At 39.8% G+C, this 17690-nt stretch overlaps 1 protein-coding gene across 27 annotated transcripts in view; it reads left to right on the forward strand.

Moving 5' to 3' along the window:
* tnikb (TRAF2 and NCK interacting kinase b) overlaps window positions 1–17690 on the forward strand; it is a 66971-nt gene that overhangs the window by 31096 nt on the left and 18185 nt on the right. For 11 of the 27 annotated variants that reach the window (XR_012592085.1, XM_074621195.1, XM_074621181.1 and 8 more), the window contains 9 exons: window positions 337–537; window positions 2136–2504; window positions 6853–7017; window positions 9392–9634; window positions 10799–10905; window positions 11019–11134; window positions 12262–12353; window positions 12676–12699; window positions 17147–17328. Coding sequence is in view for 26 of the 27 variants with exons in the window: in XM_074621195.1 (XP_074477296.1) it covers window positions 337–537; window positions 2136–2504; window positions 6853–7017; window positions 9392–9634; window positions 10799–10905; window positions 11019–11134; window positions 12262–12353; window positions 12676–12699; window positions 17147–17328 (1499 nt within the window). In the remaining variant the exon portion in view is untranslated. The remainder of the gene's footprint in view (window positions 1–336; window positions 538–2135; window positions 2505–6852; window positions 7018–9391; window positions 9635–10798; window positions 10906–11018; window positions 11135–12261; window positions 12354–12675; window positions 12700–17146; window positions 17329–17690) is intronic. The other 16 variants (XM_074621182.1, XM_074621191.1, XM_074621193.1 and 13 more) reach the window with 9 other exon arrangements.

A 17690-nucleotide genomic window follows, 5' to 3' on the forward strand; every position in this document is an offset into this window, starting at 1 on the left:
TTTTCCAGAAGATGTGTGGCGTTTGGGAAAAAAAGTCTCCGTCTATAAACAGGAATGTAATAACTTTAATGTACATGAGAAGGTGTCCTGATAAATGTAAATAATGGACAGGATGCAGGCAAAAAGCTGCAATATTTTCCTAACTAAGTAATATTTATCAAATATTCTTAACAAGTAGACTTAAGATGGCTGGATTAAGACATGCTGCACTTTCATACCAAAGGTCATTTTGGAACAAGACTTTCCATGTGTTCTTTTGTTCGGGTATTTATAGTGTTGTTCCCCCCCCCCCCCGTTAACCTCCCCTCTTTTCCTTCTGTCGTGTTTGCCGTGCAGGAGTACAAGAGGAAGCAGATCGAGGAGCAGCGGCAGGCCGAGCGGCTGCAGAGGCAGCTGCAGCAGGAGCGAGCGTACCTGGTGTCGCTGCAGCAGCAGCAGCAGCAGGACCCGACGCGGCCGCCGCAGGACAAGAAGCAGCTGTACCACTACAAAGACCAGGCGCCCGGCACCAACGACAAGCCGGCCTGGGCCAAAGAGGTACCACTGCACACACACAGTTTAGAGTTTACACTTCTGAAACGTCACTTTTTCAAACTTAATTGTTCTAAAAACTGTTATTTATTATAATAAAGAGTCATTTTTCTTGATCCCAGCGTGTCTGGTTTCAATATATTGTGGATAGAACCTGCCAAAATAAATAAATAAATGAATAAATAAATAAATGACTCAATAAATAAATTATCATTATTAAATAAATAAAAAATTAATGCAAAAAATTATAAATACATATAAAAATTATTAAAAATAAATACATAGATAAATAAAAGGGACAATTAAACAGAAGAGTAAATAAATAAAGGAATTAATACAAAATAAAGAAGTAAATTAAAACAGAAATATCAATTTATGTCACATTTTATCAATTAATTAATGATTACATTTATTTTTAATATTATTTTTGCTACATTTAATGACATTTTTATTTATTTATTTTTCGAGTCATTTATTGAGTCATTCATTGATTTTGGCAAGTTCTGTCCTCCATATCAAGACACCTGACACTTTTCTAAAATATTCAGTTTGATTGATTTAATTGATTTGTATTGGACAGGTTTAAACATGCATATTTTAAGAAATAATTAAGATTTAATACTACAGACAAAAATTAGAGATTTTTATGCAGATTTATATTTTTTTAAATATTAATATGTAAATTATAATACAGATATAGGCAATTATTTATAAAACGGTTTGCATAGGGAATAAAAACCAAAACATCTGGATTATTAAGAATCTTAAATGAAGATACAAATGTACATAATGGTCTTTTAATCACAGTTTACATTTTTAAAGACATAAATAAATGAATAAATAATTAAATTAAATTAAATTAAATTAAATTAAATTAAATTAAATAAAATTAAATTAAAAAGTTTGCATGCTGTCAATGGTTTACAGGAAATAGCGTTTTCTTCTCTCAGGAGGCAGTGCTGAACCTCTGGGATTTGATTACTTTCCATGTTTGTTTTGTCGAGGAGCGGACACTCAAACCGGTCGCGGATCAAAGGCAGCGCCGCCGACATGTAAATGTGTGTGCTCAGACACTCAGGTGAACCTTTGCAAACAAAAGACAACAGACAGGTTGGCATGTGAGAACAAGAACACACCCACAGAGCAGCTCGAGTACAAACAGTGCAGCCACAATGACAAAGCTGAGTGTGCTGTAAAGTGGTCTGTTTTCATTCATGAGTTGGTGTAAGAGGCTGGTTGAAGGCCAGCGGAGCTCCCTGGAGATTAACACTGTGTTTGTTTAAGTTGTCTTCTGCCCTCCAGGTGTCAAACTCTGCTTCACCTGCAGAGGAAATAACCGCTTTCTGATTCTTTTTTTTAGGTGCAACAACGGGGCAATAATTTATGTGCTGTGAAATTCTTCTTGTGTGACTTATTCATAGTGAAAAACAGGCTGACGTGAATTATGTCTTGTTAATTATGTTGTCAGCTGATCTGTGAACCTCCAATATGGCTGCTAGGGGGGCGTGTTGCATCACCTGAGGCCCTCATGAACGCCCCTCTTCCGTCTCCCAGACTGTGTTCATTTACCTGCTTGTCTTGTAAACACTCACCTTGCTCTCCAGGTGATGCGTCGAGCTCAGAGCAACTCGCCTCGTATCCCTCCCAAGAAATACCACTCCTTCAGGGAGACGCGAGACATCAACCTCAGCAACCTGCTCATGCTCCCCGGTTACAAACCTCGCCGCCGCCGCCGCCCCCCTTCCTACCCCGCCCATGACAGTCCTTCTAGGGATCGCCTCCACGTGCCTCGAATCCGTGTCACCTGTGTCCCTGAGAATCATCCAGCGGCGCGCCAGCAGAACCACAGCAACAGCCCCGGCAAGAGCCCCGGCAGGAGCCCCGGCAGGAGCTCCGGGAAGAGCCCTGGCAGGAGCTCTGGGAGGAGCTCCGGGAAGAGCCCCGACTCCAGGGGCCGCAGCCCCGGCCGCCGGGTCAGTCGGAGGATGAACAGACTCTTTACTCCTCTACTCTCTCCGTCTCCTGGCTGACTTACTAACCACCGGCCTCTTTAATCACTCTCAACACTCTCTTGATTTCTCTAACCAGGTGGACTCACACACATTAACTCTGGGCTGGCAGCAGAAATGATAATGTGGACTTTTTTATTTCACACTCCTTCATCTCACTATTTCTCACAGGGATCTTTTGATTAACTTCCTCTTTGACTGATGACGGCACGTCAGCGCTTCCAAAACTAAGAGACCAACTCCCACCTCTTGTATAACAGCACTGAATCATATCAGACGTCTCTTATCGAAAGTTGAACAAGAATCTACAGCAACGCCAGCGGCATTAATAGAGCTAAAAGCTAACGTCAGCAGGCCAACAATGACAATGTTAACACACTTTATTGCATAGTTAATGCGTTATGCTGTGTTCACACCAAGAGCGAAGCGAACTTTCGAGTTTGACCGCCGGTATCATTTGTGTTCATTCGCACTAGACGCGCCAGAAAGGAGAAGAAGCTTGTCTCCATCGATACCAACAACTTCTCTTTACGCCATTTCCTCCATCAACCATAGAAGAAGTAACCACTGTTGCTGCTTTGAACATGTTGTGGAAGTCCCAGATATGTCAGAAAACCAAACGCACTCGTGTCTGGATTCATAACGTCACCCACATACACAGCGCCATTGCACTGACTGTATCTAGCAAGCTACACGTCGCTACTGTGGTATGAACCCAAAATAAACAGATTGTGCTGTGATGTAATTGCATTAAACAGATCAAAAGGATGCCGAAATAACAACATAATGATGACGATTTGTAAAAAGTCTGAATTCATGCTTTGTCAGGTCTGTCCGCAAGACGACAAGCAAACAACTTTTAAAATGCTTGTTTTCTGAATGGAGTTTGGATGGATCAGCGCCAGGCTATGCAGCTGCTCCATCAACACAAAGTCATCCAGGCATAAATACAGCAGCAACGTTGTTGTTTCTACCACAGACAGTCTGTGGTTTATACACAGAGTTTGGTCCGGTCTCTGTACGGATATGATGATATGATGTACTATCGTAGCTCTGAGTGACCACAGACAGATGCAAGATTTATTTCCTCCATTTTTCCTGATTCAACAACGTCATGACGTCGTGACGACAGGAGGAGAATCTCAACGCTGAGAGGCTTTCGCGACACAGCGTCACGTGAATTTCTCGGCCAAATTGAAATAGTTCAACTCCTACGAATGACGCAAATTTTGCGTGTTCACGTCGCGTCATTCGCGCCATTTGCGTCGTTTGCATCGACTTCGCTTTGCTCCTGGTGTGAACACACCATTACTGAGTTTGTGGGCGCATTACCGCCACCTGTTGACAAGAATGTCACAAAAGAAAAACTCAAACACTTGGAACAGTCAAATTTAAAAATGAAATATCTGGCAGCTCATATCGGCAGCTGTTAATGTGGATTATTTATATTTTAGGGATCCTAAGTGCTACGTTTGAAGCGTTTTAATTGCATTTCCAGGAAAGGAAATTCACTTTGCAGTAGGAAATAAACACCCAATTCTTCTTCTTCTCTTTTAATCCTTTGTCATGTTCCTCCTTTGCATGTTAACGTTTAATCTTCTCTAAATCGCCTCAGTGTTTAACCTTAACCATCCATTTTACAGGTTACTGACACTGTCTGGGGGATACAGGTTGATCTGCAGGGTTGTCGGATTCCTCCTCATCTTTTACTGCCGTCGCTCTCAATCTGGTGGTTTTATTACCATAATTATAATATAATTTCTTTTAGAGTTAAGAATATTTTCCTGGTTGTTGCATGTTGTGGTGTGGTCGGATAATATTTCTATAACTGGTACTAACTTCCAACAGCTCAAACTAACTTCTGCTTTATCTTACAGGCTTTGTTTATGATAACTTACTGACCAAGAATCTCTTAAATTCCATGTTTCCTTTTTCATTCATTTATTCTTTATGTGTTTATTAGTTTTATTTAGCTTTACACACTTTTAGGCGTCCTTGCTAGGTTGTTATCTTTTTTAGTTTGAGTTGTGTTAAACATAAGTAAAGTCACACCAGACAAATGCAGGTCAGTGCTCCACATTTGAACTCTGCCGGCCAAAATGTATGGAGTCATAGGAGTGCCCTAAAAAAAGAATAAATCTGTAAAAGAATAAGAAAATAAATGTGGAAATATAAAGAGGATTAAATAAAAGAATAAATACATGTGGAATATTAAGACAAATAACAAAATATAAAAAAGAATTATGAGCATTTTCATTTACTTTCACATTTATTAGTTAATTTATTTATGTATGTATGTATATATATTTATTTATTTTTATATGTTTAAAAATATTAAACATTTGATTATTTATTAATTTATATATGTATATATAAAATAGCAAATTAAATGCTCAATTTTTTCTGTATATTTTCTTTTTAATATTATTTACTTATTTTATATGATGTTTATTTATTTTTATCCCTTTACTTTTCCTTCCTGCCCAGAGTAAGAAGTGAATTCCTTCACACATTTACTCTATTTTAAATAAATAAATCTATATTTAATAAATGTGAAAATACTTGTAATTATTATTTTATATTTTATCATTAGTTTTTTTACATTTCCACATTTATGTTCTTATTCTTTTACAGATTTATTCTTTTTTTATGACAAGCACAGGGTCACATGTGATCACCCGTCCCCAGTGTAGACACCCATATTTAGGGCAGATCTCCAGGCCTGCCCTCTGGTGGCAGCTGGTGGACTGATGTAGGGCAGCTGCATCTATATCCGTCTCCGTCCCTCTGGACACACCACACATGGAAACTCACACTCTGTACAGAGAGGTCTACCCTCATCTCAGCCTCCCAGGATTTCCCTCCAAGCTTCAGAGGAGGAGATATTTCCATCACACACACAGACACAATGTTCCTCTCTAAAAACAGATGAACTGAAACTACCTGAACTGTGAACCTCTCAGTCAATAGCTTTAACACATGTAACCATGGAGACCTTTGCTATAAAGGACCAACTACTGAGACTATTCAACTCTCTCAGTAGCACTTTAATTGAATCCTTTGACTCCAATCCTGATTAAAAAAAACCTCTCATTTATTTTCATTCAATTTATTTTCTATTTAAAAACGAATAATTGCATTTAGCTGCATTTAGATATCTTGATTTAAACTGGGAAAAAATGGTTGAAATCTATCTATCTTTCCTTAAAATTAAAATTATGAAAATGAACACTTAAATAAAAAAAAGCAGAGGCTATATTTCACAAAGTAAATGCTGTATATTTAATCAGTTTTGTTTATGCCGTCATCTAGTAAGTAGAATTATTATGAGACAAAATGCATCACATCATACTCTCTTGAAATCTGTTGAAATCACATATTTCATTACATTTCAACAGCATTTCAATATAACAATAACAACAATAAGCTTTATTTAAAGAGCACTTATTAAAACGATAGTACAAAGTGCTTCACAGAAAGAAAAATTAAATAAAAAACTAATAAAATAAGCAGGCAGCTCAGATAAAATCAGGATAATCTTTCCCATAAAAGTATGTTTTTAGAAGAGACTCACTCGGATCTTAATCTGCCAAATATTTTCTATTAATTGATTAATCATTTGGTCTATAAAATGTCAGAAAATAGTGAAAAATCCAAGTTGATTTCTTAAAATGTCTTGTTTTGTCAGTCCAAAAACCAAAGATATTCAGTTTAATATGATATAAGACAGATAAAAGCAGGAAATCTCCACATTTGAGAGGCTGGAAACAACATCTTCTGTCATTTCTGCATGAAAAATTAATTAATTTGATTATCAAAATAGTTGATGTTTATTTTATAACAACTATATGAAACTTACATGTCTAAAAAGTTGTTGTTTTTCAAACAGATTTTTCCCACGTTCATCCTCGATGTCTAGATGTCTTTTGCCAAAACCAAACAATGATCTGGAAAACTGACGACTATAAAATGTCTCAGAAACTTTGCTCTCGACTAAAATCATTATGGAAGTTATCTTAAGTTATTAATCATCAAGACCAGTCTACAAAACATGTCGACTTATGTTGTTTTGACTTAACTATTTTATCATTTTGAACATGAAAAGCAAGGTGGAGTAAATAGAGTTGTAAATAGGCTTAAAATATGGTAAAAAGTGTATTTAGTTCTGCACAACAGAAATGATTTCTTCCATATAGTGCTGGTAGAGTGCAGGGCAAATCATTGTTGTAGATTTTAAATCAAACCGATAAATGAAATACACTGCGTGCTGTGAGTGACTGTGATCTTGTGTGTGTGTGTGTTTGTGTATCAGGTGGAGGAGCATTATAAGCTGAACAGACAGACTTCTCCTGCGTTGCAGCACAAAGTCTCCAACCGGATCTCGGACCCGTCGCTGCCACCCCGCTCCGAGTCCTTCAGCAGCGGAGGCATCCAGCAGGCGCGGACCCCGCCGATGCACCGCTCCGTCGAACCACAGGTGTGTGTGTCCTACCTCTTTGCGACGCTGTGTGTGTGTGTGAGAGTGAGTTAGCATGTGACTCAAACTTCCATCCCTCAGGGTGCGATTAATTTTCATAATCTAAGACAGAGGCAGAGAGTGTCTACTCTGCTGTGGTGGCTTTTAGGATTCTACTTTTTGCAGATGATGCAGTGCTGTTCGCTTCATCAGACCTGAAAGGGAAACAGCATCTCCAAGTAGTGGAGTGTCCTCTTCAGTTTGTGCCTCAAGTGGGAGAGTCAAAAGTGTCTTGAGAGCATCTATAATGAAGGGTAAGATGAAGGAGGAGACTCTCAGGCCGGCTGGAGCAGATGATGAGGGTGTTGTATCAGACTGTCGCGGTTAAAATGAAGGTGAAGCTTTTGATTCACCAGTCCAACTATACTTCGTTCCCAGGGCGAATCTCCTTTTCAGAGTTTGTCAAATTGGATCTCGTTGCCCCGTGGAATTCACCTGGCTGCAGTGAGCTGTGCAGGATGTGCTCTGAAAGGAGCCGAGGAAGCTCTCTCTTAATAAGACAGCTGAAGAAACAGCCGGATATGAGATTTTTTTTTCCAGACTTCCCTTTTGTTTGGCTCGACTTTACAAGCAGAACCATTGGCTTCTTGACGTTAACATTTGTCTACAAACTCAGGGGGCGAATTCACAAAAAGATTGTGCAGCTTTTGTGGCTGCTAATCCTAGATAAAATAAGACAAAAAGAGACCCTGTAAAGGGTGAAATGCACCCCTAACCTTGGTGTTCCTCGGTGCACATATTTAAATGCAGATATTTGGCGCGAAATCGTCCACTTCATATACAAATGAGCGTCATTGCAAAAACAGTCCAATTCACAAACAGCGCTAATAGCCACATGCAGTTACAGTTAAGTTATTAGCGTCTCCAGAGAGTTGGCGGTAACTGAAACCCGTTTATTAGGGGTGACTGCTCAAAGTCGTTTATTTTGGGATGCAGTGTCAGGATGCAATGCAAAAAAATAATGAATAAAGCTCCCTGCTGTTGTGCCTTGTGCGTAAATGCACACAGCGTCTCTCTTAATGGGAAGACACACTTATTGTTTCTGCTGCGGTGGGATCGCTGCAGGATCATTGAGCCCCGAACAAGCCCCCAGGAAGAGCGCAGGTCGTTGATCATAACTTTCGTAGTGGCCAAACGGCGGTACCACAACTTCTGTGTCCGTCACATGATGCCATTAGGCCCAAAAATACTTTTTCCCGTAGACTTACATTGGGAAAGAGACGTCTGTAACTCAGTGGATAATTTTTTTTGAGGTGAATAAACTCTCATAGCCCTTATTTAAATCATTAAGTCCTAAAAGTTGTAAAATGCACTAATAGCTGAATCCAGAGTTATTTCCCTTCCTCCGTTCATGTGAATGAGACCCAGACCGAGGCTGGAGTGCAAGCCGTGACGATGGCGTGGCGTTGGGACCCCCGTGTCCGAGTCGTGTGACCGAGCGGACGCTTCTGCGCATGTTCCACGTGCCCAAGATCCGGGTCTTTTCCAGTCGGAAGTCGAGCCATTTTGGCTTCAAGAGCCTCTGAGCAGCTTTCATAGGAATGAACGGGGCCCCGCCTCCAACGCTGTATCCAGTTCTCTTAATACATCCATGATCCCGACGGGCTTGCCGCATCCGTGAGGGTTCGCGAGTGTTCGCACAGCCAAAGTGATGTCACACCATCAGACACGGCCCTTCGTGGGGGTTCTGTGTGGCAGGTTTTTGCTGCAGATGGGTGGCGAAAACAGAGAACTTTGAGGAACTTTGAGAGTGTCTGTTTGCCGCGAGGATGAATCAGCACAGAGTATAAAATATTTGCTTCCTTGTCACGATTCCACATCAGCTTGCAGAAAGTATAAGGGAAGCTTGACTATCGCCCCTCACAACCGAAGCATTGGCCCTCAAGCACATTTATATTTTGCCACATGGATACCCTCAATCAAAACTTTATGGCCGTGTTTGTGATGTAATATCATTAGCGAGTTATCTTTTGTGAATCGGACTTTGAGGCGGGGCAGATAGCGGTTGCAAATGATGCTCGATTCATGGTGCTCTCAGCCGCCCCAATCCATTCTGTTAAAACACACAGTGGTTGTCTTGCTGCTTGTTAGAGGAAATGTTGTAAGCAGTGTTTGAACATGACGGGTGTGAACGCACCCTGAGGCATGTGGTTCTTACCTTCCTCTCCTTCTTTCTCACCTCCTCTCTCTATCTCTCTCCTCCTGCATCACTCTTCCTCCTCACTTCATCTTGATCACACTGTGTGAACGCATCTTGATCCTGCTCTTCCTCCTCCTCAACCCTGCCCGTTTCCTGCTTGTGTGTGTGTGTGTGTGTGTGTGTGTGTGTGTCCAGATGGCCCACCTGGTGCAGGTGAAGAGTCACGGTCTGTCAGGCTCCCAGTCTCTGTACGACCCCCACGGCGTGTCCTCCTCCTCCTCGGCGTCGCCCTCCCCCTCCCGGCCTCCCATGCCCCGGCAGAACTCTGACCCCACCTCCGACACCCCTCCTCCCTTGCCCCTCTCCCGCCTGGCGCCCCCCCTCGACAAGCTGGACCGCAGCTCCTGGCTGCGGCAGGACGACGACATGCCCCCGAAGGTCTCTGCATGCCACCACCCGTGTGTTTTTGTGTGTGTGTGTGTTAACTTGTGTGGCTTTTCTTTATCTGATTTTTCTCTGTCTGTGTTCAGATTTTACTGTGTTTAGTTTCTGTGTCTGTTGGGAGTCTCTCCTGATATGTTGTTTGTTTATTATTTTCTTGATTAGTCGATTAGTTGTTTGGTCTATAAAATGTCAGAAAATGCTGAAAAATGGTTGATCAGTGTTTCCCAAAGTCCAAGATGACGTCTTCAAATGTCTTGTTTTGTCCACAACTCAAAGATATTCAGTTTAAACTGTCATAGAGGAATAAAGAAACCAGAAAATATTCACATTTAAGAAGCTGCAATCTGAGGATTTTTAAATCTATTATCAAAATAGTAGGTGATTAATTTAATAGTTGACAACTAATTGATTCATCTTTGCAGCTCTAAGCGTTTGACGTGCTGGCGTCTGATCTTATTGGCTGTCAATCGATAAATAGTACTTAATCGCAAATGAATCACACATTTTTTATCTGTGCTAAATGTACCTTAAAGGGAGATTTGTCAAGTATTTAATCCTCTTATCAACATGGGAGAGGACAAATCTGCTGCTTTATGCAAATGTATGTATATATTTATTATTGTAAATCATTTAACAACACAAAACAATGACAGATATTGATCCAGAAACCCTCACAGGTACTGCATTTAGTATAAAACAATATGCTCCAATCATAACATGGCAAACTGCAGCCCAACAGGCAACAACAGCTGTCAGTGTGTCAGTGTGCTGACTTGACTATGACTTGCCCCAAACTGCATGTGATTATCATAAAGTGGGCATGTCTGTAAAGGGGAGACTCGTGGGTACCCATAGAACCCATTTACATTCACTGATCTGGAGGTCAGAGGTCAAGGGACCCCTTTGGAAATGGCCATGACAGTTTTTCCTCGCCAAAATTTTGAATAAGTTATTTAACCTTCTTCATGACAAGCTTGTATGACATGGTTGGTACCGATGGATTCCTTAGGTTCTGTAGTTTCATATGATACCAGTATCTTCACTCTAGCTTTAAAACTGAATTAAAAATCGCACGTTGTGTTAATGCGTTAAAGAAATTATTGGCGTTAAAACACGTGGGAGGTTCTGACCCAGACGGTTCTGCTGTGTGTGTCTCAGGTTCCTCAGAGGACGACCTCCATCTCTCCTGCTCTGGTCAGGAAGCACTCTCCTGGAAACGGACCGGGTCTGGGACCGCGGGCCGGAGCTCCCCAAATACGGGCCAGGTACACACACACACACACACACACACACACACACAGCTCTGTGGAAACGCAGGTGTTATGATTTCAACCGCTTCCCGCATGAATGAGGCAGCGCTGTGTTTGTGTTGCCGTAGCAACCCCGACCTGCGGAGGCCCGACGTTTCCATGGATACGCCCCTGAAGAGGACGAGCAGCGGCAGCTCCTCCAGCTCCAGCACCCCGAGCTCCAAGGGAGGCTCCAACGAACGAGGTGCGTTCATATGACGCCTCTCTGGATCCTCACCATGACTTTACACTTATTTAGTGAATAATAAGAGACTCTGTGTTCTCCATAGCAACAAGATAGAGGTCATCAGAGTTATCCTCAAGTTATCCAAACTATCTTCACTTTACAAATAATGTCCTCACTTTCCATAAATGTCCTTAACTTTTCAATTCCTCCAAAAACGTTTTCAAATTTCCAAAAATATCCACAATTCTCAAAAATGTCCTCCTCTTCCACTGATATCCTCACGTTGCAAAATGTCCTCACCCTCCAAATGTGTTCTCAAATTGTTCTCAAATTGTCCACACAAAAATGTAACTCACGGGGCGCCTGGTTAGCTCAGTTGGTAGAGCGGGCGCCCATGTAACAGGCCTCAGTCCTGATCGCGGTGGCCCGGGTTCGAATCCGGCCTGTGGCCCTTTCCGCATCCACTCTCTCTCTCCACTCTATCCACTGTCAATAGAAAAATGGTAAAAATGCCCCCAAAAAATAACTTAAAAAACAATGTAACTCACTTTCCAAATAATGTCTCCACTTTTCATAAATGTCCTCACAATCCTAAACATGTCCTCACATTCCATAAATGTTCTTACTTTTCCAAGGAGTCTTCATCGTCCAAAAAGTCCTCAAAAACTTCCAAATAAATGTCCACATTTCTAAAAATGTCATTCTTTTCTAATTATGTCCATACTTTTCATAAATGTCCTCACTTTCCAAATAATGTCCTCACTTTCTAAAAATGTCCTCAATTTCCAAAAGTCCTTACTTTTCCACAAATATTCTCTCTCTCTCTCTCTCTGAAAAAAGTCCATAGTTTCCAAAAAATGTCCTCACTTTCCTGAATGATAAATGTCCTCACTTTCCCAAAAAATGTCCTCACTTTACAAAAATGTAAAATCCTTTTTCACCGATGTCCTCACCGTCCTAAAATGTCTTTTCTTTCCAAAATATCCCCACTTTTCAAAAATGTCTTTCACTTTCCAAAAAAAGTTTGAAAAATGTCCTCACTCGTCCCTGCGTGTGTGTGTGTGTGTGTGTGTGTGTGTGTGTGTGTGTGTGTGTGTGTGTGCGCGTGTGTGTGTGCGTGTGCGTGTGCGTGTGTGTGTGTTCAGGTAATTCAGCCGCTCAGACTGAAGGCTCGACACCTTCTTCCCACGAGACCAAAGATGACGGCAGAGAGGTGACGCGACCCAGCAGGCCGGCAGTGAGTACACACACACACACACATACACATGCACACACACACAAACACACACACACACACACACACACACACACACACACACACACACATGAACTGGTGTGTATTAAAACAACATGTATGATTAAATGAACATTAGAGGATGATGGAGAGAATGTAAACAAACACAGACACTCTCTGACTCTTCTCTCTGAACTAACCACCTTACTGTTCATGTTCACTCTCTTCCTCTCTTCCTCTCTTTCTCTCTCTTCCTCTCTTTCTCTCTCTTCCTCTCTTCCTCTCTTCCTCTCATCCTGTCCTCCATCCCTCCTTCCATCTTCAGAGCTATAAGAAAGCTGTAGACGAGGTTAGTGACATTTCTCCTCCTTCACCTCCCTCTCTCTCTCTTCCTCTCTCTGTCTCACCCCATCTCCTCCACCTCTCCATGAAACCTCTCCATCACGTTGGAGTTTGGAGGATTCCGGCTGCAGATTTGATCATTTTTTAAAAGTCGTTTTTCTATCCTGATACAAATCAATTAAAAATCTCTTCATCAATCACTGTTGCCAGTGCAGGTGCAGGATGTTTGACAGTGGAACGTCGTCCAACTTTCTAAAATCTTGTGACAGCGTCCTCCCCGAGTCACAAAGTCAAATATGGTCTGAAAAATCTACAGAGAAGTCTGGAAATTTGAAATGGAAAATGTGTAGAAAGCCTGAATATGACAATAGCACTTTTTAGGTGGATAGCGTCCAGTATAGGGAGACCAGGTGTCCCACTTTACGAGGGATTGCACAGCACTTTTATCCCTTATTGTCCCACATATTGAGATGATGTCCCACATTTTCATCGGCTCTAGTTTGCAAAAGTCAAACCGCTGCAGGACAGACACCTTTTTTTATCCACTGGCTGTGCAGAAAGCAGGAAGGCTGTCATCACGGCGCTGTGTTTGCTGTCAAACTAGAGCACACGTGGGTCAAGTGCAGGATGAACATTTCACCGTCTTTGCTACGCTACAGCGGGGAAAGTCACAAACTATGCAGATTTATGATGCAAACTACCACAAAGAAAAAGAAATGCAACTACAACAAAGACTACTTATAAGTGGGTGAAACCGGTAGAAGGCGATTTTCAGAGGTTTTTTTGCAAAATCTTCCAGTTATTTTTAAATTCCCACACACGGGGAATATGTGATGAAGCGACATGTGAGTCTCACAAGAAACATCAAGAAGAGACGTGCTGATCTCTGGATGCATTCGGGCATTAAAGCACAGAGATGTTACAAGATAAGAGGCAGAATAGAAATGTTTATTATTTAAGTTAGACAGACATAATATCAAAATAGTAGACTACCTCTCAGCCTCGGTAACGTGTCCCACATTGAAAACAAACATCGAGAATAAAGTCATAGGTTTATGAGAAAAAAAGTCATAATATTATAAAAATAAAGTCATTAGTTTAAGAAAAAAAAAATCGTAGTATTATGAGAATAAAATCATAATATTATAAAGTAGTAATTTTACGTTATTTTCTTTTTCTCTCATAAAGTTATGACTTTATCCTCGTAATATTGCGACTTTTTTTCTCGAAAAATTATGATTTTTTTCTCGTAATATTACAACTTTTTTCCTTATCAAATTACAATTTTATTCTCGTAATATTCTGACTTTTTTCCCGTTAAATTACGACTTTATTCTCGTAATATTACAACTTTTTTCCCGTTAAATTACGACTTTATTCTCGTAATATTCTGACTTTATTTTGTAAATCTCAGATGTTTTTTCCCTCAATGTGGCCTTAATACTGCGTAGTACATTGTCTCTTTGGCCCTCACTGCATTAGACTTATATACTATATACTTAGACTATAAACTGTGTTACCTTCATCACAATGCTCAAATGTTTTGCAGCTCCAGACAGATTTTTTATTTATTTTTTTTGCCTAAAATGTCTCGTTTGATAGTAAAGGTTTCTGACCCCTGCTCTAGTCCGGTTGTCGCTTTCAGTCCAAAATGGCGGAAGTGTAGCTCTGCTGCTGGGCGCTGATTGACTTTCACTTCTTATCAATATACGTCTTTTGACTAGCGTACATCTCTACTGTTCATCTTGTATCAGAGATGAAGCTGTTATTGACGGGTTACTGTAGGATTCATCCTCTCCTCTCATCCTCTACTTCCTGTTATCACTTCATCATCTCTGCTCTCATGTTTCATTTCCAGTCACTCTCTCTCTCTCTCTCTCTCTCTCTCTCTCTCTCTCTCTCTCTCTCTCTCTCTCTCTCTCTCTCTCTCTCTCTCTCTCTCTCTCTCTCTCTCTCTCTCTCTCTCTCTCTCTCTCTCTCTCTCTCTCTCTTCCATTTTATCTCTTCTCTCTCTCTCTCTCATCAGGAGGATTTGGTAAGATAATCCCCGCCCCCGTCCCTCCTCCCTCCACCGTGTCCACTTCCTTCCACTTAACCTCTCACATGCACCACCTCCTTTTTTTGCTGCTGAGGCTGAATTTAAAGGCCCCTGACCTTTGACCCTTGGCCCTCCTGCACTGAGGCATGATGGCGTCTGTTCTCCGACCCTCTTCTCCCTGCACTGCTCGCTGCCCTCCCCACTACGGACACTCGGTCACGTGGCTTCAGTGAATCTTACTAACAGCTTGTGCCACAATTAGTGAAACCGCCTTTATTTGTCTCTCCTGCTTGTTTTTTTTAAAGCTGCGTAAACGCCGATACTGAAGTGATTTCAGGGGAAAACAATGAACGCGTAGAAGTGTTCCAACTGGTGATAAATCCATTTTTAAGTTCTGCTGCTGGTCTATAAATCACTTCACAGACTAGAGCCAAAATACATTTAGCTTCACACATATGGAAACTCTTCACGATGACTTCATGGGCCCGACAGCAGCTTCAGCTGTTTTGAATCTTAAATGAAAAACTTTTTTTTTTTCTTGTGCATTTGATTCATTATTTTTTTCCCAACCAAACATTTTCTTCTTTTATTAAATTACGAGATTATTTATATTAATTTATTAATGTTATTCTGTTGATGTTGCTCATTTTGACAGATACTACAATAAATGCTACGAAAGTTACATAATGTATTTATAGATATTTGTCTTATAAAGACTGAAAATAGCCATAATAATAATAATTTAAGGCCTTGAATAGTATTAAGTACTTATTTAAACATTTAGTGTATTGTAGGTCAACCACACTGTGTACATTCAGATTTTTTTTTTATTTAAGGAATATTTATATATATATATATATATATATATATATTTACTTAATTCCACAATTGTTTATTTCAGGAGACTTTTATTGCATAATTCCACATTTATTTATTTCAGGGGATATTTATTTTGTAATTCCACAATTATTCATATCAGGGGAATAGATTTAATTATTCCACATTCATTTATTTATTTATTTATTCATTCAGGGGATATTTATTTCATAATTCCATGTTTATTTATATCAGGGGGTTGTATTTCATAATTCTTATTTGTTGCAGGGGATTTTATCTTATAATTCCACATTTATTTATTTCAGTGGATTTTATTTTATTATTCCATATTTATTTATTTCAGGGGACTTTTATTTCCTAATATTAATAATAATAATTTATTTCAGAGCCCTTCTGTTATATTTAAATTAATGGGGAGAGGATATCTCACAGATTCAGACCAAAGCACAAGAATTAGCTAGCTCGCCCCATTCATTTGAATATATCAAAAATATAAATAAAAAGAGCTGTGACATAAATGTGGAATTAGGAAATAAAAATCCCTTGAAATAAATAAAAGTAGTCCTTTTCAAAGAATATATATTTTTTTAAATAAAAACCGAATAATTTATTTATTTATTTTATATTTATTTCATAAGCATATTTACATATGTATGTGTTTTTTTATTTATTTTATATTCAATTAAATTACATTAAATATTAGTATCTCCCATTACAGTCACTTTATGGTTTATACATCGCGGTGCAGTAAACTGTCTGATGGCATCAGCTGTAATTGTAATGTAATGTAAATTGCTTTCAACGGTAAATTATTTTTCCATAATCAACATTTTTCCTCAGCTAATTAAGCACTTTGTGTGCTGCACGATATCGATGTAGATTTTAATGAAATGTCAATCTTCCTGTATATCCCACTAGAGAGTTTCTCTCCACTAGTGATGCGTCCTCTGACCTTTTTCTGCAGCTGTTACAGCGACAGAATTAGATATTTATGCTACAAAATAGCTTCAAAACGTGGACAAATCTCTTAACAACTTTAATGTAGAACAACCAAATAAATATTCTGATGAAATATTAAAGATATATTCAAGTTTCAAGTCTTCGTTGGGGATGAATTTCTTTGTTCTCCCTCCAACAATGCTACTACAAAATTTACAAAAAGAAAAACACGCAAGTAAAAATGAGAAAATAGTGCAGAAATATATGTAAAATAGAATAAATATAATACAATATAAAATATAATACTGTGGTAGCCTGGTGTAATGATAGAAGGAATAAACTGTTAAATAGACAAAATAAAATAAATATATATACTGTAGTGTGTGCAGGATATTATAGTATATATAATACATATATATGATACAAAACCTGCACATTTATTTGAACAATAAAGCTGTAATGACACCTGTGAAGTAAAAGTAGTCACTCTTGTATTTATTGCATGAATGTGAGCATCACTAAACACGTTATCTTTAGTCAGCAGAGATCCCTCCTCCCAACCGACTCGCGAGTGAAAGAGCGCGCTCGCTTGAGTTTTTATCTTGTCTGACACTCTGGGTGGTTCTTCCCGTCCCTCCAGGACCTGACGGCTCTGGCCAAAGAGCTGCGAGAGCTGCGACAGGGGGAGGAAGCCAGCCGCCCGCCCGTCAAAGTGACGGACTACTCGTCGTCCAGCGACGACTCTCACAGCAGCGATGACGAGGAGGGAGAGGGCGGGCCTAACGACGGGACGGTGGCCGTCAGTGATATACCACGCATCATGTGAGTATTTACTGGGGCGTGATCCCACACTGGCTTCCCACACACCAACAGAGACACTCTTCTTTAGGTACAACTGTTTAATCCAGGAGTCAGCAACCTTTACTATCAAAAGAGCCAATTTAGTCACAAAAAAAAATCTGTCTTGAGCCGCAAAACATTTGATCATTGTGATGAAGGTAACACAGTTTATAGTCTAAGTATATAGTATATAAGTCTAATGCAGTGAGGGACAAAGAGACAATGTATGAAGGAGTATTAGGGCCACATTGAGGGAAAAACATCTGAGATTTACAGAATAAAGTCATAACTTTACGAGAAAAAATGAAAATAACACGTAAAATTACTATTTTATAATATTACGA

Source organism: Sebastes fasciatus, chromosome 21, assembly GCF_043250625.1.
Source record: "Sebastes fasciatus isolate fSebFas1 chromosome 21, fSebFas1.pri, whole genome shotgun sequence".
In the NCBI taxonomy this organism is placed as follows: domain Eukaryota; kingdom Metazoa; phylum Chordata; class Actinopteri; order Perciformes; family Sebastidae; genus Sebastes; species Sebastes fasciatus.